The sequence below is a fragment of the Fusarium coffeatum genome (assembly GCF_003316985.1).
Source record: "Fusarium coffeatum strain FIESC_28 chromosome Unknown BRIP53273_contig_97, whole genome shotgun sequence".
Classification (NCBI taxonomy): domain Eukaryota; kingdom Fungi; phylum Ascomycota; class Sordariomycetes; order Hypocreales; family Nectriaceae; genus Fusarium; species Fusarium coffeatum.
The window spans coordinates 90,810-112,617 of NW_022157892.1; the positions used below are offsets into that span (position 1 = coordinate 90,810).

The 21,808-nt window shown below is 50.1% G+C and overlaps 10 protein-coding genes across 10 annotated transcripts; 5 read left to right on the top strand and 5 right to left on the bottom strand.

Annotated features, from left to right (window-relative positions):
* Positions 1-1,757: 1,757 nt before the first annotated feature.
* FIESC28_04615 (uncharacterized protein) lies at positions 1,758-3,237 on the top strand (the record flags this gene model as incomplete). Its single annotated transcript, XM_031158762.1, has 3 exons — positions 1,758-1,855; positions 1,926-3,098; positions 3,150-3,237. The coding sequence occupies 3 exons, from the start codon at positions 1,758-1,760 to the stop codon at positions 3,235-3,237; spliced, it is 1,359 nt and encodes a 452-aa protein (XP_031017160.1).
* A 1,038-nt stretch (positions 3,238-4,275) lies between these two features.
* Positions 4,276-6,021, top strand: FIESC28_04616 (uncharacterized protein; the record flags this gene model as incomplete). Its single annotated transcript, XM_031158763.1, has 1 exon — positions 4,276-6,021. The coding sequence occupies one exon, from the start codon at positions 4,276-4,278 to the stop codon at positions 6,019-6,021; it is 1,746 nt and encodes a 581-aa protein (XP_031017161.1).
* Positions 6,022-6,211: 190 nt separating this feature from the next.
* Positions 6,212-6,939, bottom strand: FIESC28_04617 (uncharacterized protein; the record flags this gene model as incomplete). The annotated part of the gene is made up of 2 exons (XM_031158764.1): positions 6,212-6,576; positions 6,627-6,939. 2 exons carry the CDS (start codon positions 6,937-6,939, stop codon positions 6,212-6,214), a joined length of 678 nt encoding a protein of 225 aa, XP_031017162.1.
* A 671-nt stretch (positions 6,940-7,610) lies between these two features.
* Positions 7,611-8,501, top strand: FIESC28_04618 (uncharacterized protein; the record flags this gene model as incomplete). Its single annotated transcript, XM_031158765.1, has 2 exons — positions 7,611-7,662; positions 7,714-8,501. 2 exons carry the CDS (start codon positions 7,611-7,613, stop codon positions 8,499-8,501), a joined length of 840 nt encoding a protein of 279 aa, XP_031017163.1.
* Positions 8,502-8,928: 427 nt separating this feature from the next.
* Positions 8,929-9,384, top strand: FIESC28_04619 (uncharacterized protein; the record flags this gene model as incomplete). The annotated part of the gene is made up of 1 exon (XM_031158766.1): positions 8,929-9,384. One exon carries the CDS (start codon positions 8,929-8,931, stop codon positions 9,382-9,384), a length of 456 nt encoding a protein of 151 aa, XP_031017164.1.
* A 174-nt stretch (positions 9,385-9,558) lies between these two features.
* Positions 9,559-10,322, bottom strand: FIESC28_04620 (uncharacterized protein; the record flags this gene model as incomplete). Its single annotated transcript, XM_031158767.1, has 3 exons — positions 9,559-9,583; positions 9,636-10,159; positions 10,272-10,322. The coding sequence occupies 3 exons, from the start codon at positions 10,320-10,322 to the stop codon at positions 9,559-9,561; spliced, it is 600 nt and encodes a 199-aa protein (XP_031017165.1).
* A 664-nt stretch (positions 10,323-10,986) lies between these two features.
* FIESC28_04621 (uncharacterized protein) lies at positions 10,987-11,774 on the bottom strand (the record flags this gene model as incomplete). The annotated part of the gene is made up of 2 exons (XM_031158768.1): positions 10,987-11,312; positions 11,366-11,774. 2 exons carry the CDS (start codon positions 11,772-11,774, stop codon positions 10,987-10,989), a joined length of 735 nt encoding a protein of 244 aa, XP_031017166.1.
* Positions 11,775-13,312: 1,538 nt separating this feature from the next.
* On the bottom strand, positions 13,313-14,605 carry FIESC28_04622 (uncharacterized protein; the record flags this gene model as incomplete). Its single annotated transcript, XM_031158769.1, has 2 exons — positions 13,313-14,097; positions 14,152-14,605. 2 exons carry the CDS (start codon positions 14,603-14,605, stop codon positions 13,313-13,315), a joined length of 1,239 nt encoding a protein of 412 aa, XP_031017167.1.
* A 1,918-nt stretch (positions 14,606-16,523) lies between these two features.
* FIESC28_04623 (uncharacterized protein) lies at positions 16,524-17,137 on the top strand (the record flags this gene model as incomplete). Its single annotated transcript, XM_031158770.1, has 3 exons — positions 16,524-16,636; positions 16,755-16,917; positions 17,042-17,137. The coding sequence occupies 3 exons, from the start codon at positions 16,524-16,526 to the stop codon at positions 17,135-17,137; spliced, it is 372 nt and encodes a 123-aa protein (XP_031017168.1).
* A 699-nt stretch (positions 17,138-17,836) lies between these two features.
* On the bottom strand, positions 17,837-20,803 carry FIESC28_04624 (uncharacterized protein; the record flags this gene model as incomplete). Its single annotated transcript, XM_031158771.1, has 4 exons — positions 17,837-18,850; positions 18,898-19,060; positions 19,112-20,049; positions 20,099-20,803. The coding sequence occupies 4 exons, from the start codon at positions 20,801-20,803 to the stop codon at positions 17,837-17,839; spliced, it is 2,820 nt and encodes a 939-aa protein (XP_031017169.1).
* Positions 20,804-21,808: the final 1,005 nt, after the last annotated feature.

Consider the following 21,808-nt stretch of genomic DNA (forward strand, 5'->3'; position numbering starts at 1 on the left):
TCGCCAGAAGAGTTGATTGGGCCATCAATCAGGAGAAGGCTGCATGGACCTCCTTCTTATCATGACCCCGGATTGCTTCAGACCGCAACTGGGGCATTCTTTTTGCAACTCTAAACTTTTGACCAGCTAAGCATATATCCTCAAAGTCTTGATGCGGTGTGCTTATTACCGTGAGGATAAGTTAGAACATACTCTAAGTAACTTCGAGTGTGGAAAGTCTCCTGAGTATACAACTGAAGTAGAAATATGCTTGGTGTTGGCTTTCAAGTCCAGACGGCCTTACCGAAATGACATAGAAAATCGAACTCGGCTAAGAAATTGTTTACTCCATATCAGTTGCGGTAAGTGAGTCACTTGAGCTTAATGTCCGAGCATATTTGTTCAGTATAATCTTTTTAACAAACATTGTCTTGTCTTCACTCTTGTAGCATCATGAGGAGAGACGGATGATGAGTAGAACAGGCGTCCACCAGGTAATACGTTAGCCATTATTCCCGAAAAGGGTTGAGCACTATTATACGAAAGACAACAATGGCTTCTGAGAAGACAAAGAATTCGTATCACATCCATCCTGAAGACGTTGAAGCTGTAATGGTCCTTATAAACCTTTCTATCCGTCCCATGTGCAAAGGTAGTAGCATAGCTCCGTACGTGCAGGGTTATGAGCAAGGATAATTCAAACTGGACCGCTTGTGGATCTCGGGTTTCCTTGTTCGTTTTCGTATTTGACACATGCGAATCGGCCGAGTCGTTCGATCTTACAGTATGTTCTGCTTGGTTGCTGACTTGCATGTGAACTGTATAGGATCGCCAATCTAGGGCGGGCTTTTTAGATATTGCCAATGGAGCCTATAGGCGAGAATATATGTAGTATCATAGATTACCACGTCAATATATTCAACAATCTCTCAGTAATATGATCGAAGCTGCAAAGAGCTATTTGAGAGAGAGAAAGAGAGAAGGCAGGTCTCAAAGTATCTGAACAGGCTCTTCGAACCGCATACGCGTACTGTATGGCTGACTCTTGGCCTACCCAACTTCAATCCTTTTCGGAATAATTGAATCTTGAAAGACTAGAAGATTACTCTTTTAAGTATTGCCAGCACATCAATTACCATACCTTGATACCTACCACCTAGACAATGACAACTCATCGGCCATGGCGGTGAGTTCAACTCTTGAGTCTACTACGTTCATAAGAAACCCATAACCCATCATATTTCACGTACATGAACGAGCGAGGGTTTCTGAGTAATTGCTCTAACTCGACTCGTCCTGGTTCTTGATAAAGCTCACTATCTTGCAGCCCCTGTCCCCCTGTCGTCATGGCTTTCTTGGGTTCGGGTCAGAGACCCACCGAGGGACGAGGCTGAACAGCCCCCACCTTTCAAGAGCCGACCGTCAGCCTTGCGCAAAAAAAGGTTCCGGTGGGAGGAATTGGTTGACTCACATTCAATTCACAAACCAACCCAATCCAAACAAAGCAGTACAATCGTTTGACTGTTTCACAACACCCACGTCTAGCCTCACCAAAGCAAGCTTACGGCATCGTTTTATTCATTTCTTAAAAAGAATATTACAACTTCTTCAGAGCAAAGCGACTTCTGCTACCCGCGAATATTTGTGCCGAGATTCACAAATCACCCCTCCATTTGCACCCCGCGACCGCAGTCACCCTACACGGGATATACCCCAGCTTGCGCTAGCTACGGCTACGGCCACATCCACGACCGCGACACTTTCACAAATACTTAGACATGGCTCCTGTTTCTACGGGCTACGCGCCCGATCTTGAGAAGTACCTCCGGTCCCTCAAGGGCCAAGCATTGGAAGCCTCTGTTGAGAGCCTCGTCTCGTGAGCCACACCAGCCAAAAGACCCCTTTGCCAGAAGAGTGCTCGTTACTAAACGTTTTCATGTCCTCAGCCTCCTAAAGCGACGCCAGATCAAGGGCTCCGAGCCTTGCGCCGTTGCTACCGCACACATCCTACTTCAGGTCGTCGCCCGATCAAAATGGTTCAACGTCGATACCTTGATTGATAATGTCTCTCGTATCGGCCGTCGACTGGTGGAGGCCCAGCCCAAGGAACTCGTGATTGCCAATATCGTGCGCCGAGTTTTGGGTCTTATTCGTGACGAAGCCGCTGAGGATAGAAATGAGGGTGCTAGTGAAACCCCCAGTGAGGCCCAGATGACACCGACCGATGCCGTGCCAAACCCAGATGCCCTTTCCCACCAGTGGCCGCCTTCGACATACGGCAAGCAAGACTCTGCCGGCGACTATATCACCAACAGTGCCAAACCTCCTCCTGCCCGACCTGGTCCGTTGTCCTCATACAGCTCTGTCAACGTTCCCAAGACGCTCTTCCACCTCCTTTCAGTATCTTCCCCCAACGATTTCACGACCAGTAGCCAAGGGTCTCCTGTCGGACTCTCAGGGTCATCTACTCCCGCATGGAAGGTTCCTTCTGCTCAGGTTCACGCTTTAAGATCCGAGGTCATTGATGGCATTGAGGAGATCAAGGACGAGATTAGCCAAGTGGATGACCAGATTGCGTCCCTGGCCGAGGTCCAGATTCACCCTGGCGACTACGTGCTTGTTCACCAACCCTCGCCCACAGTCGAACGATTCATCCTGCGCGCGGCCATGAAGCGAAGATTTACAGTCCTCATCGCTACCGAACCCCCCAAGAAGCAGACTACTGAAGTTCAGCACGCTGGTTTCCGAAAGAAGCTCGCATCTGCCGGTATCACAGTGATCAGCATTATGAACGGAGGGTTGATGGCCTACATGTCTCGCGTGGACAAGGTCATCCTCGGCGCCAGGTCTATTGTGGCTAACGGTGGTATTGTCGCCGATGCCGGCGCTGCAGCAGTCGCCCGAGCTGCCAAGGAGCAAGGAAATGCAGTCATCGTTCTCGGCGGTGTGTACAAGCTCAGCCCAGAGAACCCATTCAACGAGGAGTCGTTGATCGAGTGGGGAGACTCTGCCAGCTTTGTTAACTTTGCGGATGGACACATGGTGAACAGTGTCGAAGTGCGAACTGCCATTACAGAGCTCGTGCCTCCAGAGCTGATCGACACATACATCACCAACCTGTAAGTTACCATCCATAAATCATGAGAGGCTATTCACTAACATCAATTTAGGGGAACACACTCAAGAGATCATCTCTCAAGTCTTATCGCAGACCACTACAAGCAGGAAGATGTCGACTTTCACCTGTGGAGCGGATGATTGTGAGATATCATTCCGGACTAAGAAACAAAAAGAAATCTGCAAAAAAGTTGAATGCCCTTCATATTTTCCCTGGCGTTGGAGAGATGGAGTTCTACGATCCATCATGATTTATACACGTGTGAAACGACATGGAGTGAAAGGTCCCATAGAATTGCTTGATATCTTTATATCATCAGCGTCCAAGCCAATTGGCTTGTTTGAAAGAGCTCGTCACAGCGCATATTGTGATTGCTACGTAGAGACACGCCGTGTCATAAACATGACGAGGAGGCTTTAAGCATAATTTAGAGTGATCTTCTCAGGGATCTTGTCAATGATGGATTTCAGTTACAGAAGTAAGGTCTTATACTTCTCTTCCCGTTATCGACATAAACCCAATAAATTATGCAAATTATTCTCTAGTATTCATGTCATTCATTATCTGGACTCAGTTGGTGATATTATACTTGAACGTGTAAATGAAAACATATCACAGTCTTCACTTTATTTGCTTGAGATTATGTCTGGGTCGGTAAAACGGCATCTCTCAGGTAAGGCATTCTAGGCTACCTCCCTCTGCCGCGTAAGCACAACCTCGACCATTGGACGTTGGGGTTTCTGGGGAGTCATAGGGCTGCGAATGCGAGCTGCGTAACCCCAGCCATAGCTAAGGTGCAAATAATGAGCAGACAACTGCATTAGCTTGTAAGAAACTAACAGGATAAGCAGAGCGTTATTAGCTGTTCTCAGTAGAATTATGCCCCGTTTATTTTGTCTTCTGTTCGTTGTTCTCCCCATACGGGTTCTGCATAGTTAGCCTAATTGGTTATGATAGTCGGATTAGTTCATATGAGCTGTTGGTTGGATGTTAGATAAATGGCAGGCATCCTTCCTTTTCCTTTGCATCTATTATTCCAATTCACTCAAGTGATTCTTTGCGCTCTTATAAACTTCATCACCCTCTCACTATTCCTAGTTATATGAAGCCCCTCCATCCAAAGTAACTGATCAATCATACCACTCGCCACTCTCTACACTCTTGAAAGGCCCATCATCATGAGCTCTGATAACCAAATGCCAACACTGCGAGGAGGTACGCCTCCACCACCATACTCGGAGTCAGATATCTACTCTGCGACTCCTCGATCTCCACGTTCTGCCCCTTCCGCTGCCTGCTCCGGATCTGTCTCCGTTCACGGCCCCACAGCTCCGAGGGACCATGTCGCAACCCCAATGTCACCTACTTCAACCACTGGATCAGTCATCTTCACTCCTGAAACATCACCTACCGTATCAGAAGCGGGTATCGCAACGCCCGTTGGCCATCAGAGCGCCCGTCTGCTCAGTTCAACACGCTACTTGGAGTCCCGACCTGCTCCAGCGTCAACGTCTATATGGGTGCCTTCGTCATATACCATTTATTTGACACCAAATACCGTCCCTGATGATATCCCTTATCCTGAGCACTGGGCTGCCTACGATATCACACCTCAGGACTGGGCGACTTTTATCAACTTTCTTTTGCCAGACCATGATTCAGTGGCGAATGAAGCAATTCTCGGTGGAAAGGCAAAGAGCGAAGATGGTTCTGATGTCAAGTCTACCATTGCAGATGGCAGCGTCAAATCAGAAGGACAAGTACCTGATCCTGATGAATGGCCCCGAAAACGTGCAGAAGCCGAGGCTCTGGTAGTCCAGTGGAACACTTCCTTCTTCTCGCCCAGAAAGGTAACTGTAACGCTTCAGCCCGAGCTGCCAGCACAAATGCCTGGAGGATGGGAGGCCGCATTTGAAGACCCCCCAGAAGAGATACCGCAAGATGGACCGTCCTCACAGCGAGAAATGCCTCAGCACAGATCTGGAGGCGGCTGGGGAGGTTTCCAGATGGATGAACGTGGCATTCGATTTGGAAACAGTTTTGTTGCCGATAGTAGCGGACTTCGAATGGGAGGTCTCGTTGTGGACAGTCACGGTATTCGTATGGATGGCCAAGATGATGTACCTTATTTTGGTTCAAGCCGTCGACCCATGCCCTTTACACCTGGACATCATCCGCGTGCTAGAGGTAGAGGTCATGCAGCAGGCAATTTTGGCCCTACTCGAGGACGAGCAACTCATCACTGCCATAGCGGACAACGTCGTCGCTCCTCCTCGCCATCTTCATCATCATCGTCTGATTCTTCGATTTCTTCCGCAAGCTCTGAGTCCATTGGCTCACTTCCAGACCAAGACGACATCAGGGAAGAGCAACTGCCCTTCTACATCGCCCGTCTTGAGCAATGGACCGCCAATCCTCATGAGACACGCAGCAAAGCGGATGTCAAACAGCTCAAAGCTGAATTGAAAGCAGAGAGGAATAACGCAGTCGCTCTTGACCCGAGTCTTGACAAAAAGGCACTCAAGAAACAAACTAAGATGCTCGTACAAGAATGGAAAAGCCTGAAGCGTCAACAGAAGAAAGAACGAAAGCAAAGGAAGAAGGCAGAGAAGAAGGAGAAGAAACAGAGAAAGAAAGAACTGAAGGCAGCTCGCAGAGATCATCGGAGGGGTCACCGGAATGAGCGGAGAGAGCAGAGAGGTCGAGGCCGAGGCCGAGGACATTCGAATCATCATCCATTCGTTCCTGAAATGCAGGCATTTCAGGATCAAGGGATTCCTCTACGACCGTTTGAGGTGCGTGCCCCTCCTGTCAACGTTCCTCCTATCAATGTTCCTCCTGTCATTGTTCCTGAGGTCAGGGTAAATGTTCCTGGAGTCAGAGTACCACCGCCGGCTTGTGGCGGTTATTGGCCACGCAGATAGTTAAACAGATATTCCCATAGTATGAGTAGGGATCTAGCCATACAATGGCAGTGTACTTGTAATAGATTCAAAAATTCATGAACCATTTGCATCTGATCATAATGTGTTTCACCTGGAATGCACACCCTTTTATCTATCCATCTAATCGAACAAGGTCTCTCCTGCTTTTCATATACACCCTTTTACTTCTTTAGTGCTTCGACTCGTCCTTTTCCACTAGTGACGAAACCCCCTTTGCTCTCCCCACAGCGACCTTGATCTTCTTGCCTTCCTTATCCTTGCCAGCTTCAGGATCGCGGCCAACCTCACCCACGGCGTCACCCTCGTCCGCAGCTTCGTCTCCCTCCTCTGCAAGAGACTCGTCGACTTGCTTCTTGATATCACCAAGGTCTAGACGCATGCAGAAAGCGTCCTCTCCGTCGGCGTAGTATTTGGACTCGGTCTTCTCGTTGGTGAAACCAAGTGTGTTCTCGTAGAGATGGCGGGCAGCGGCGTTGGAAACACGGACGTGCAGGGAGACGTACTTGGCCTGGAATGTCTCGACCATGGCAAGTTCTGCGCATGTTAGTTACTTGACACTGAGCGAGGAGAAGGCAATTACGTACGGCTCTGGCGCATCAGCTTCTCAGCAATACCGAGTCTTCGGTGTGTGCGCATAACGCTCAGACTGGTGATGTGACCATGAGGAATACCGTCTGAAGGCTCCTCCTCCATCTTTGCAAGGACATATCCGACGATCTTAGGGTACTCATAAGGATCCTTCTTGGTCCTTGAGACATCGACGGCGACGTAGCTTAGCTGGGGCCACGAGAGAGCATGGTAAAGGTAGTACTTGAGGAAGTAGTTTTCGGGCAAGTTCTCGAGGTTTGCGTGCTGAATGAGGGGCAAGTCTGCGTTTGTGAGGAGGCGGATATCCATAGTTGCGGTAAGGAGGAGGGGTCCTTTCTGGGGTGTGTGGTTGAATGAGGCTCAAGAGGTTGATTGAGGTACAGTAACAGTGACAGTAAAGATAGAGATAGCTTCAGCCCACTTTGAAAGCGGAATCGGCCCCTCAATTCGCGGCGGGTCTTAAAATCTGCGGGCGGTCAATTCCTCACCTCAGTGAAGTCACCTTCCGTCTGTCACCTGGAGGTCGGCAATAAAACCCCCCCGCGCCGAGACAAACAAACTGAACCCCACTAACTTTGATCCTTGAGAGCACCTGGAACGCTAAGCCAGGCACCAATTATGAGCCCCTCCACTGTAGCACCCGATAGATATCCTCTCTTGGAAGCGCACCTGTCAAAGCAAGCAATGGCAGCCACGGGACTTGCATAGAGGAGTTGGTGCTTTGTCTCTATTGGCGCGACAATTGCAGTGGGCTCTAAATTGTATCAATTGTTGAACTAATACACAAAAAGAGGACCACGATCAGAAGAAGGGTCCAGATCGTGAGACTTAGATGAATATAAATAGAGAAGAGGCTCTCGTGTTTTTAGGTTTTTTATAGACAAGGTGTTCTCTTTGCATTTCAATTTCTGTGTACTCGTTCTGTTGTCGTGATACCCAGCTCATCTTGCCCTACTCAACTTACCCAACTCGTAACCATCATGGCTCTTCCTCTTACTGGCAAGCTTGCCATTGTTACTGGTGCCTCTCGAGGTATGCTCGTTACCTTCTCCAAACCTAATTGAACTCTACTGACCTCAAAAGGTATCGGTTTGGCCATTACCAAGGCCCTGGCTGCCCGCGGCGCAAACCTCATCCTCGCCTACACATCTGCCAACTCTGCCGCCTCAACAGCCGACATCGCTTCTGAATTGGCTTCCAAGCACTCTATCAAGGCTGTTCCCATCCAGGCCGACCTCGGTACCGTCGCGGGCCCTGCCTCTCTCATTGCCCAAGCCGCCGATGCTTTCAGTCCTCTGCGCATTGATATCCTTGTCAACAATGCTGGTGTCGCTCTCAACGATAAGGTTCCCGATATCAAGCCCGACCACTTCACAACCAGCTACAACGTCAATGTTCTCGGTCCTCTGCTTCTCGTCCAGGCTGCAATTCCTTACCTTCCCACAGACCGTTCCGGCCGTATCATCAACCTCAGCAGTGTCAGCGCCAGCCTGGGTTTCGTAGGCCAGAGTGTCTACGGTGGTACAAAGGCTGCTCTCGAGGCCATGACACGAACCTGGGCTCGTGAGCTCAGCGAGAGAGCTACCGTTAACGCCATCAACCCTGGCCCTGTCCGCTCAGAGATGTACTCGCGCAACTCAGATGAGTTCAAGCGTCTCATCAAGCCCTTCATTCAGAATGCGCCTCTCATGGCTGCTCGTCCTGGCGTTGACGACCCTGAGATTGTTGAGGAGGCCAAGACTGCTGGTGGTCGTGCTGGTGAAGCTGATGAGATTGCTGGTATTGTTGCCATGCTTGCCAGCCCTGAAAGTGCTTGGGCTACAGGTCAGGTCATTTGTGCTAACGGAGGAATGATTTTCGGTATGCAATAGATGAATTGGTTCAAGATAAAGTAAAATAGAAATTGGTACATAGATTTTAGAAGTATTTTTTCATACCGATGTTACCTGAGTATACTTGTGTTCTTGTTAGTTTGTAGTGCTGAAATGGTGTAAGTGTAAGTACTGAAAACTACAAGTTCGGCTCAAGGTCAGATTTGTAAAAACAGGTCTTTTTCAGGAACATCTTCAGAGCCACCTCATTTTTGCATAAGCATTAGATCCCACAATGTAACTCTGAAGAAAGGCTGCCCAACCTGAAAGTTGTTCAAAGGTTTACAACCTACAAGTCGAGATGCCCCTCCTTATTGGCAGGCGGTGACGCAAATTCTGCCAAACTCACGCAAGTCAAGTCCCAACTCACTTACAAATCCATAGTGAGTCAGGACTCTCACTCAACTAAAAGAAACGAAACTTCACCATGGAAACAAGACAGACGAACACCTCAGATCCTTTCGAGGATGTCCTCAACCTCGAAGAGCGCTTCTACTCAGAAGGTTACCAACTAGGCATCAAAGACGGCATCCAAGCGGGGAAAATCGAGGGTCGATCTTTTGGCATGCAGAAGGGCTTTGAGAAGTTCCTCGAAAGTGGCCGTCTCGCCAGCAAAGCTGTCGTTTGGGCAAATCGAATGCCACCCAAAGACATGACTTCCTCGGAACCCTGCACGTTGCCATCATTACCGAAAAATGCAAGACTTGAGAAGAACATCAACATTCTGTACGCCCTTGTGGAGCCGGAGACACTTTCAACGGAAAACACGGATGAAGCGGTTCAGGACTTCGATGATCGAGTTAAGAGGGCACAAGGAAAGGCCAAGATTGTTGAAAGAATGACGGGTGGCGGAAAGGACACATCGGGGCCGTCAAGCCCGTGAAGCACTATGAATGAAATCGGAGTTCGGGCAGGCGTATGAGAGTTAGGACAAAACAAATTCGGTACTCAGGGACTTGTATATGAAAAAAGAGAAAGTCATCTGCATTGTCAATGGAAATTCTATACCCTCACTACCTCATGATTTGTATCCACAAGCTCTTCCTTCGCTTCTAATTTATTTGAATGATCTGCAAGGGTATCTTTGAACGGTCAGCATTTATCCACACGTATTTCATCCACGGAATGACATACCCTTCACCATAAGATGACTCCTCGAGCTCATACTTGTGCACATCCCACTTTCCGGTGTTCATAGTCTGGCCACTGGGCAGAGGAGGCATGCCGTTGACAAACAGATCCTTGGTCGCGTCGCTTGTCTTCTCAAGGGCCTTTGCCAAGCCAGTCTCGGACTCCTGCTTGACAGCAACGAGCTGCTTCTCGCCAGCCTCTCCAATAAGGTCGACCTTGGGGGCCTCAGCACTACCGACGGTAAGGAGCTGGGCGAACTGAGACTGATCGACGACGCTGAGCTGGGGGTAGCCGCGGCGGTTGTCGCGCTTCCAGTAAGGGTTGTCGGCGATGTCGCCGGCGGGAAACGTAACAGGGTCGTCGTACTCGAGAGGGTTGTTGGCGCCGGGGGGAGGGTTACGGAAGTGAGGGTTCAGAGGAACACCGTTGGATCGCTCGGGGTCGATAGCCAGGAAGCGGCGGAAAGTCTCCCAGATACCTGTCGACTGGAGGGTTTGCTTCTGTACGAGTGGATGCTCTGTTAGCAGCTGCATATGTCATGTATGGGCTTCATGATGTGCGAGTGAATTCGAAGGTAGGGGCGGTGGTCTAGAGGCGATGGGGAGGCATTGAGTTCGCGGAGTTATTCGTAATTCGTACCTTGGCAATGCTGACCACATTGCTGGCAGCTTTGGCCACTTGAGACGACATGATGGCGGCTGGTAGGCTGATGAAGGCTGTCGATGAGGTTCGGGTGATGGAATCGTTTCCAACTTGAAATGCCGTCGTGATCATTGGTTGACCGATCAATTTATCCGAGCCTCCACCGAGCCGAGTTGCTTACCCTGTAGCACTTAAGTCAATAAGGGTAGATTATGTCCCAGTACAAATTAACGTAATTGAATCATTTAATTCATTTGACATTTCTGTATGTCCCTTGTCTCTGAGACTGGATGTGATGTTAAGCTGCCAGTCCTTCCACGATGTGTACTTGCTGAAATCAGTACCATGGCTGGATCACCATTGGAAACCACTTCTACACCAATGTTCGGAAGGACCCAATCCTTGTGAATCAAAGACCACGTTTTCAGAAAGAAATTGACATAGTAGCTCTGGCGAAAAGAGTTATATCAGGTGATTATAGAAGCTTGACCCTCCGCTTATGTAGCAAAGGCCCTCCCAGTTCATTCAACTTCGAAGGCACGAGAAGGAAATTTGTTGTCTGAACAATATGCTCGCTCTTATCATTATTCGGTCTATGAACCTTTGATACCTGCAATACCCTAGATCACTCGTACCTGTTACCCAAATCCTTGTTGCTCCCAAACAATGCAAAATCTGCGCGCGCTTGCCAATATGTGACGGTATCAAGACCTTAAAGTTTGGACTTGCTAGACAACTCGTCGACAAGAGCCTGAACACGGTCAAGAGTACCCTGTGGGCTTCCCGCCTCAGCAATGAGAACCTTGCCCTCCTTGCTAATAACAAAGACACCACGGGTTGTTCCCTTGGGTGCCTTCTTGAGACCAATGGCGCCAATGAGAGTCTGCTTGGTGTCACACAGCAGCGGGTAAGGGAGCTTCTGCTTCTCCTTGAAGGTTGTGTTGGCCTTGGGAGAGTCGGCGCTGAGACCGTAGATGGCCAGGCCATCCTTGGTGAGGGGCTCATATGCGTCGCGGAAGAAGCAGACTTGCTTTGTGCCTGTGGAGGAGTCAGAGAGATACTCAGATATAAAAAGGCAAAGGAAAACTTACAGCCGGGAGTGGAGGCCTTGGGGTAAGTGAAGAGAACGACACCGGACTTGCTGTCATCGACAAGCTTCTTCAGTGTGGTCTTCTCACCATCGTTGGTCTCAACCTCGCCGCCAAAACCATCAAGGTCCACAACATCGCCAACCTCGAGCTTGCCGCCAGTCTTCTTGGCTTCCTTCGCCTTGGGCTCCTCAGTCTTGGGCTCCTCCTCCTCCTTCTTCTCTTCCTTGGCTTCCTCCTTGGCCTCTTCCTTGAGCTCCTCTGCCTTCTCAGGCTTGTCCTCCTTCTCCGCGACCTTAGCAGCAGCCTCCTTCACCTTAGCGGCTTTTCCAGTCTTTGCAGTAGCCTTTCTCTTGACAGGAGGAGGAGGAGGGGCAGCAGGCGCCTTGCGCTTACGAAGTTCGACAGGCATGATGATATGTGAAGGGGAAAGAGCGCGAGAACTATGCGACTTGCGATAATGCGATGCGATAAAGAGCAATGCTGTATCCTGCAAAACACGGGGACGAATTTGCGACGAAAACTACCGTGAGAACGCGTCAAGGAAAAAAGCGGACGGAAAGAGATGAAAACAAATGATGAAGAAGGTTGGGCTTGGGCGCTTGGGGGGAAAGAAGTGCAAAAGACGGGAGGACGGGAAATGGAAATGGAGAAAGGCTACCTGACCTGTCCGGCCTGGCCCTGTCCGTCGCAGTCGCATTTGATGCGCCCGCCTCCCTCCTCCGCGACCTCCCCCCAAGTCAAACGGCGTGTCTCATATGGGGGGACCAATAGAGGCTGTTCCAGGCCTTGCAAGCTTCCGGGAGCTTGGACCATCTTTGTTCGGCAGCGGAACAAGCACGGGCCAGGCCTCTTTTTCGCTTAAACTGATTGGGGAACAGGGGGTTCGCGCGAGAGCGGAGCTTGAAGCCGGTAGAGGTGATGCATCAATTGAAGTTATGCATCTAATGCGCTCCAATAGAATACCTGCCGAAATCGTCCGTTTACTTTCTGTAAGATGAGACGATACCACTGATTTACAATATTTAACCTGTGATGCAAACACTTAGAAAATGAACCCACGAGTGAGCCTCAACTTAGACCATTCCTCTATAAGTATCGACTAACTAAGTGGTTAATAGAAATTTATGGCCCCAGGGGCTGCCTTTACCATGGCTTGTGTATTGTTTGTGTAAGTAAAAAGAAGAAAATGGCGTGATCCTCTGAAATCCAATTATCGAGGTATCTTCATTTTTTTCTGTGTTTGAATGTTTCAAGAACATGGTTGAGAAGTATACTGGATCCATATGGGTTTCGTATAATGTCAAGAATTATTGGTATAGACAAGAACTAACACTCTACAGATACACCCGCTCATCCATACGCTCCGCCAGAGAACAAGCAGTGCGTACCTCCTGTCTTTGATCTGCAACCTGCTGACCTGTTCGATAGCGTTCATCAAGACTACCAGCAAATGGCGAGCGCTCGTCAAGAGGTGGTTCATCATAAACACAAATGGGAAATTACTTGAAGCATACACCGGCGCACGGAGCGAAATGGTTTCCCCTGATCGCCATCACATGGTTGTTTTAAATGGGCATATCGTATTTTTTATGATTTGTTGTCTAATTTCTCAAGTAACATGAAAAACAAACTCCTCTTAATGCCAGTGCTGCACCGTATTCGCCATGCCCCAAACTCATCAGGCCCTTGATGCAATTCAATGTCTCTGTTGTCCAAAAAACATAAAGGGGCCTGCAGCCATGTGCGCCTGCTGTGTACATTCCTCTGTGTATGAAAAGCGCCAACAATAGGAACCAAGATTCGTCTAGCCTATAGTTGACGAAGGGTATCTTAGCCTTGCTCCGTCTCCTTTCCCGTCCATGAATCCATGTGTACAGTCATTCTCCATCCCTTGCAACTCCTGTGATCTCTCACTTTTCGCCACAACTTAGAACAGTTATCGAAAGATTATGATTCTGTTGTCGAATCCAGCAAAAGATGCCGCGCTTCAGCTCTGGTGTGGTACAGTTGCTTCATAACATATTCGTATGTTAACATGGTGACTGTCGCTGCTGGGACAGCTCGCATCATGTTAGTTCCCAGCCCAGCATAGAATGCGCGCCACCCTTCCTCAGCCAGTATGACTCGAAATGTATGGACAACACCTTGGTATCTGGGCTTCTCAGCAGGGGCTCGAGTACCACTGGAAGCTGAACTCGTCACACCCATACCCTGAGCGAACTCCTCGCCAGCAAGCGGACGCCGCTGGGTCTGTAGACGGGTACGGATAACTTCGTGAGGGTACGTCGCGGTACTGGCGAGAATCTTGGATAGGATGGAGGCGCCCAGAATGCCAAAAACGTGGGACTTGTTATCTTCCTCGTTGGATTCGCCCATTCCTTGACCAGTAAACCTAGTTTTGAGATACTCATATGTCGGAAATTGTACAGCGACGTGTGTCAAACCGAGAAGAGCTGGTGTTAGGCCAGAGTAGAATGAAATGAGACCTTCCGAAGTATACATCTTGCGAGCCGCATCGAGTGTGGATTTATAGTGCCAATCGTGTAGTGTCGGTCGCGCTGTTGGCGTGCCTGATGCTTTCGGATAGTATGCCGAGTGGTGGTCTTGGGTGTTATGTCGGATATTGCTCTGTGACATGAGCCTCGTCTTGATAACCCAGATTGGGTTGGTGACTATTGTACTGCTGGCGCCTGCTATGATTGATGACCAAAAATTGACCAAGTGACTGTTTTCTGTTGTATGAGATTAGTATGTCACCCTTTTTACGGTTCTGTTTGCCAACATACCGTAGTGCTGTGATATATATCCTTTGCTCTTATTGTAAACAGTAAACCACACTGCCCATGTTGGTAGATAGCCCATTACAATAGGCCCCAGTCCACGATAAAGGCCCCGAATTCCTTCCTCTCTCAAGATAACCTTGCCTGAGCCAATGAGGCCATTATATAGCTTCGGATGGCCAACATGTCGTCCCTTGTTGAGAGCAGCATAGCCACCTTGCGCCTGGAGCTTGGTCTTAATGACGTCGAGCGGGCATGTCACAACGCCTGAGGTGAAACCACCCACTGCACCAGCGATGGCGTTGAACTGGGAATCCGAGGCGTTGAGCGCCCATCGGTGCATCGGGGTTACCGTCGTGGAATACATGGGATCGTCGGAGGATGCGTAACCGTAGGAAGATGCAGCATAGTCTGAAGACGGCGGATGGGCAGCTTCGGGAGGCACCTGGTCAGTTGACATCCCAGTCGTCGGTTATCGGATCGCCTGGTACTATTTGCTTGTGCCTGTTCGTTGCTATGCGATATCAAAACCGAGAATCAAAGTCGATAATGTCGCTATCTGTTGTTGTCGCTCAATCGTATATAGTACCGTCGTGGTGCTCGTGCTCAAATTTCGACCCGGCTCTTCCTCCAAAGGTCCGTCGCAGACGTCGAGCTGATGTATTTCGGGAAATGTAACGGAGAAAAGAGCAGCAGGCAAATCGTCCTGCACGCCGTTGACTACCTTCAGCCCGAGATATCTTAGTCGTCGTGGTTCCTCAATTTCCGATCCGTCCCGCCCCCAAAAACAGAACGGTTCCAGTCTGTCAAAAAAATAGGCCTGACGTCTTTCTGCCGCTGTTGGAGCCTCGCAGCCGGTACAGAGGTACTGCGGGGGAACGAACGCTCGCTCCCACGCGCCGTGACCGACCGCTTCCCACTTCAGCGAATGGCGCCGGCCATTGACTTTGGGCGTCGAAAAAAGCAAAAGCCTGGGGACCGGAAAACCCGATGGAAGTTGAAGGCAGGCGCTGAGAATGAAGGCCGAAGAACGGAGGAAAATGAGGTTGAGAAGTCCAGGAATGAAGTGTAATATGTAAAGTTATAAGAAAGAGGAAGTAGGGAAGAAGAATCAAGTTTCCCGTTGGATGGCTAGACGGAACGGAGGATGGAAATCAGCGGGAGGAAAGAAGGACGGGGCGGGCTAGGGGAGCCAGAAAAAAACGGACGCTATTGACTGGACTTGACAGTAAACCTCTCATAAGGCCAATGAGAATGATTGCTGAATATCCAAAAAATGTGTGATAATATGAGAAAGAAAGATTGGGATTATGAATACATTTTATAAATGCGTTACAACCTGTTGAAACAAACGACCTTTTACAACGCAATATCTCTATTGTATGATCTTTCTTACACCCAGGGAAAGTGAGCTGCAACCCGCTATGAGGTGCACTACATATCAGGACCTCCAGGGTTCTCTGACCAAATCATTTTTGACATGGAGCACCCATTTCAAAGTCTTGGCTGACTGTTGTCATCTCACAATGTTTCCCCAGAACAAACAAAGGGATTTCCCTGGTTATCTTACAGAATTCCTCTATCTATGTTTGCCCCGTCGCAAGCCGGTCTTATTAGCGGAGACAGACAATCTCAAAATAACGCAGCATGAATTAAACAGACACTAGAACAAAGCAGACATATTTCTACCTGCGCAACGGAAATAAATAGTCAGCAAGGAAAATTGATTGCATGTGGTCAGAGCACAGCTGTGAGTAGCCTGTAAGGCCCGGTATCTCTCTCGTGTACAAGCTCCGATACCGATCTTGAACCCTTGTTCAACGTGGGATGGAATGACGACACGTTCCGAGGCTTGCATAAAAGTGCAGTAGAAATTTTGTCCGAGGCAGATGAAGCCGTGTGACAGGCAGATGAACTTTACATATGATGAGAGAAGGTCAAATGTTATCGAAACTACAGCTGCTTCTCTACTCTGCTTATATCCTCTTACACATGTTCATCTCAGTCTTGGCCGTTCTATCCCGAACCGGTTTCCCACGGGACATAAAAATGACCCCCACCATCGTTCATCATGCTCCACTGTCGCACTAACTGCCATGTGCATGCTGCGCCACAGATATTCTCACTAGCCACATCTGCTGTGTGAACGCCTCAGGCTAGAATCTACCTTAGTCATCGATCTTGGTCCCCTTCTGCCCGATGAACCACAGCCAGCGAACGACAAAGCAATGGTCATCAAGACCACGTGACGTCCCGAGCTCTCCCAGAAGTTTTGCAATTGCTCGCTCAGCCCATCCGCAATTCGCGCCATTTCCGATCGACGACGAAGACGACACTCCAACCCAACCCCCGGACGTCAATTGCTTCCTCGATTCAAAATGAAGTACTCACTCGCCCCCTTCATCCTCCGCCGGCCGTGGCTCGCCCGCCTTTTCAAGCCCGCTGCCACCTGGTACGTCAACACTGCCGGGTACCGCCAGATGGGTCTCAAGTATGCGAATTCCCCCTCCCTATTACGCCGCCAATTGGACTACGAATCGATGGAAAACGGCGATATGATATTTTGGGATGGGTTTGGCTGACCTCGGGTCTTCAATTGGTTAAAACAGATACGATGATCTCCTCGAGGAGGAGAACGAGACTGCCCAGGCCGCCCTCAAGCGCCTTTCCAACGTCGAGTCCTACGAGCGAATCTACCGCATCCGACGTGCTGTCCAGTGCAGTTACCAGCACAAGCTCCTCCCTAAGGAGCAGTGGACTACCTCCGCCTCGGTATGAATGACCCTACGATCGATTATTCTCTCTGCCGGTTCCTCCTCGGCAATTGGAGAGAGTTCACGATCCCGATATATCACGGTTGAATAGCGTCGAGACTAACTCGCCACCCCCTCTACAGGACAAGCCCTACCTCCAGCCCCTTATGGAGGAGGTCTCCGCCGAGAAGGCTGAGAAGAACGAGCTCGACTCCATCGCCGTCGTCCGCAAGCACTAAATGGTTTTTGGCCCTCGGGTTGGGAAGATAGTAGAAAGAAGTTGAACAGCAGTAGCAGGACGGTGGTTGAAAGAGGGAATTGCCCGCCTCCTAGAAGAATGGTGGCCACACCTCAACGGACTAGACAATTCCCGTGTATCCTATGTAGACGTCTGACTTGACTCATTTTGCACATATCACGACTATCTGACTGGATTTGAACGCATGTGAACCTTTTTTATATGACAAAAGCTATCTCATGTATGCATGCACACTTTTGTGATGTACATTATACTATCTGCAAAGAACTTCGCGAGAAGTCCATCTTCAGGCAGTTTTTTTGCCGATGTCGAACGAACTCCAGCCGAAGAAACTTGCAATACATCTCCAGATAGAGATCTCTCAGATTCTTCTTACATGAGTTCCACACTGGCTGATCAGCCTTTCTGGGCATCATTTCCCCAGCGCCTCCTCTTTCCCGTGTCCGATCCATGGAAAGAATCCAAACCTCGACGCCATACGCCGCAGATACCGGATCCTGATTTTCCCTAATTCGCCACCTCCCAGCAAGCGACTCCGTCTTAAAATAGTGCTTTTCCCATCCAAATATGGCCGTTAAGCTCGTGTTCAATCGTGTCGCCTTCTCCATAACCCATGATCGGTATGGGGGCCATCCATGAGTGTGATACATAGTTTTGATATAGGTTGCTTGAGAACTCCTTATACTCGTTGGTAGAAGAGCAGGTAGGCAACCTTGTTGTCCTTGATGTTGTCCTTGATCTGTTTGGCAGGCTTGGTAACGCCATTCGTACCGTTGGCAACACTGCTCCATTTCTTCGCTCCTCCGGCAGGGCTTGTCACCTTGCTCCACCCGTCATCATCTCCAGCGTCCTCATCTTGAACGGCACCGAATCGGTTGCCTGATGTAGGACCGTCCTTGCGTGTGTCCTTCACATCCTCCTCCTCGCCACCCTCGGCAACATCTTCGCTTCGAACTCGGCGAATGACTGTATCATCGATACGGATCCATTCGCGTCCCTCCTGCCGTCGCACATCGACAGTGTAGTGTCCGCCACTGGCGTTCTTTCCGTGGTGGTATACTACGCTAATCAGCCTGTACTTGGGCATTCCATCGTCGCCCAACGTCTGGCGTTTCTGCCGAGACAGGGCCTCGCGGGGAATTTCCAACTCCAGAGGGTAACCAATCTTCTTCCAAATTTTAACAGTTCCATTGCCCTCTGCATCAAACTGGAAGCGCTTGAGGTGCAGGATGAGGACAGGGGGAAGTGACTCGATGAAAACTTGCTTCGTAGCCGTAACATCTTTGCCACGAGGAGAGTTGAAGTCTCCTTGAAGGCGCTCAGGGCGAGTAAGACCCCGGAGCGCATCTACAACGTTGCGCACATCTGATGATCCAATGTCTAGCTGAAGGGGCTGGTAAGGCTCGGTAGTAATGGAATCCTTCAGGCCAGGGACACGGAACTCAGATCGCAACAAACCACCAAAGATTCTGGAAATAGGGCTGGATGAGTTAGAGCCCGAAAGTCGAGAGACAGCAGCCTTCTGCTTTCTGCCAACTTCCAACCAGTCATCGGCACCACCTGCACCTGAGCCAGTGCTGGGTCGTCGGTCCGCTTGGTCGGGAGTAAAGTTCTTGAGAACTGTAGTGCACTCGTCATCAAGTGACTGCAAAAGGAAACCAAGGAATTCCTCGGCATCTTGCTGATGACCCCGCTATAATCTATTAGCAAAGTCTTTGGTTAGATCGAGAAACAACATACCCTCATACTAGCAAATCGTGGAAGTTGTCTTATGGCTTCGTAGACGAATTCGGGAGTGAAAGGCTCGCCATATCGCTCAAGCTCCTCATTCTTCAAAATGATGCGTAAAGGATCAACGCCAGCAGCTGACTTGATGGTCTTGAACTCATGCATAAACATGATCCTGGCATAAATTAGGATCTCACATCCGATTTTTTTAGAATATGTTACTCACATTGCATCGATAAGAGGAGTATCGCTCTTGAAGCTGTGAACAGCGCGCTTGCTGATCTGGCTCAGGAAATCATAGAATGGCAAACAAAACATCAAAACTTGCAAAACAGAGTTCATGTAACACATGTTTCCAGTGTTGATCAGGCCTCGAGGTTCGAGGAACGAAACTTGATCAGCGAGACCAACATGGAATGAGTGAATAGCCTCCGCAACAGAGTTTGCGTTGACTTTTGAGAAGCTGGGGGCAGCGCCGTTCGTAGGTCCAGCGGCAGTCTCAGCACCGTGTCCATTGACCGCAGGTTCAACGGGAGCGGCACCATTGGCCCCTTCAGTCTTTCCGGCAACCGCAGAAGCGGGCTTCGAGAAGAGCTTCGCCCAGCTAGAAGGAGGAGCCTTGACAGCAGGAGCAGGTTCGGCAGCGACTTGCTCCGCCTCCGCAGGCTTCTCAGAAGCCTCAGCTGCGACCTTTTCCTCGGGGGCGCTTTCGGTTGCTACGTCGCCGTTTGTCGGCTTTTCAGCACGCGCAGGCTTAGCATCCTTGGGGCTCGCCTTAGGAAGCGATGGAAGAGCAGGAGCGGGAACAGCGGAGGATCGGGTAGCAGGTCGGTTCGTCGCAGTCGAGGTAGCACTGGTGGCCGTGTTGGTGCGCGATCGTTGCTGGACAGGTGCGGCGGGGGTCTCAGAAGCTTGGCGAGGGGTTGCCGCAGCCTCAGATGGAGCTGTTGATGTCGCGGGGGTAAGGGCCGACACTGAGGGCTCTGTAGAGCTGGCTTCGGGAACACTGGTCTGCTCTGTCGGAGTCTGCTCTGTCGTAGTGGCAGCAGCATTGTTAGTGGGCAGGGAGACATCCGCACTATCAGCATTGAGACGCCTCTTCCATCGTCCAGACTTTGTAGTTCTGACAGGGAAATCTTCATCGGGATGAGAGAACCAGGGCAGCTGAGTATTGTTAGTTTGAATGCAACAAATCGAAAGTTCCAAAACTTACAGGTGCAATGAAGGGTCCCTTTGGTGCGGCAACGGGAGCGGGCGAAGGCTCTCGCGGAGGCTCGGCGGGGGCAACAGGAGCGGGGGGTGCTGGCTCAGTCTCCTGCGGAACAGGGGGAGTTGGGGTAGGAATTATCTGTGACGAGTGGGTTGAAGTGGGAGTCTGGGGTGGAATTGAGGTCGAAGAAACAACAGTAGGAGGCTGGTAGGGATTCGGCAGAGCAGGAGATTGTTGCTGAGCTGGGCGGGGTGGGTAGCTAGGAGGGACGCTCACACCAGACATGGGGACGTATTGGTGCATAGCGGGCGGCGATCGAGCGAAGTGCGGCTGGTAAGGCATGTTATAACCGCCAGGTGAGGGCATTCCGGCGTTATGGTACTGTGCATTTTGGTACTGGCCATTCTGGAACTGTCCACCTTGGTATTGTCCCTGATACTGCGCATTGGGGTACTGTGCGTTCTGATAATGACCTCCTTGGTATTGCGGCGGGTATCCATAATACTGCTGCTGGCCGTAGGGCATGTAGTTGGCATACATGGGGTTCATGTGCTGGTGATGATGATGTTGCTGCTGCTGGTACTGGGGAACAAAGGGAGGAGGCTGCCTCCGACGAGAGCCTCCGGGACCGCCGACCATATCGGCGCCGTGAGCACCTCCAGCTCCTCCCTGTATATTCTGCCCAGCCGGCAGATGGCGGTTACTCATCGTGCCGGCTTGGGGGTTGAGTGAGGACGGGAGTCGCCCAGTTGGTGCGACACCCTTGCAGACAGCGTGGTAGCCTGCTCTTGCGAACGGTGCAAGATTCGAAGTCGTCGGGCTTCAGTTTGCCGAAGGTTTCGGGGAGCGAGGGGCGAGAAAGGTTGCGACGCGACACCAGAAGCGAGGCGGCCTGATTTGACCGCAAAAAGTAGGTAAGAATAGGTGCGTTTGTCGAGATTGGGGGAGAACAAAGATGTCCGGGGGGGTTGTTAATAGCACAAGCACAAAGACGAAACTTGAAAATGCAACAAATAAAATCCGTACCAAAAGAGAACGTCGAAGCCGAAGAATAGACGCACTGAGGAGGAGGGAAGGAGAAAGCGGATTTGACCGAGTTGCGTCAGGCAAAACGGACGACGCTTTGAAGTTGCGTTGCGATAAGTTGAGGTGTAGCGTAGCGTAAAGCACGAGCACAAGCCCAGGGCGGTGCGGTATTGGAGAAATAAAATTGTCTAACCTGAGGCCGGGCGTCGTCAATCGCTGAGCGAGCGAGCTGAGCTGATGGATGGATGACCTATGAGCGCACTGCTACTGACACGGAAGTCGAGCCGCAGAGTAAGAGCAGGTCGTCAAGGTAGCAGAAAAATTGACTGCTGGGGGATATAGGGATTAAAATAATATGGTCAGCTCACTCGAGAAGTCACCGGAAGCTTAACCTAATTATTTCTGACACCCTGAGCGTTGAAGGACAATTCTTCTGCTACCCAGGACTAGGCACGCACCGCACGAGCCAACCAAGAACTGTCAAAGCCAAACCAAGATTCGACTGAGGCAAATGTTGCTGTCTGAGGCAGAAAATTGATTCCACACTGATGTCTATGCTCCACTCATACCAGGCCAAGCCCCGGCATCGCTCATCTTGATCCCTGCCTTGGATCGATTGTAAGTCGCATCCATGTAAGAAAGCGAATTACTAGATCGATTTTGGAGCAATGAGAACTCATATCCTAG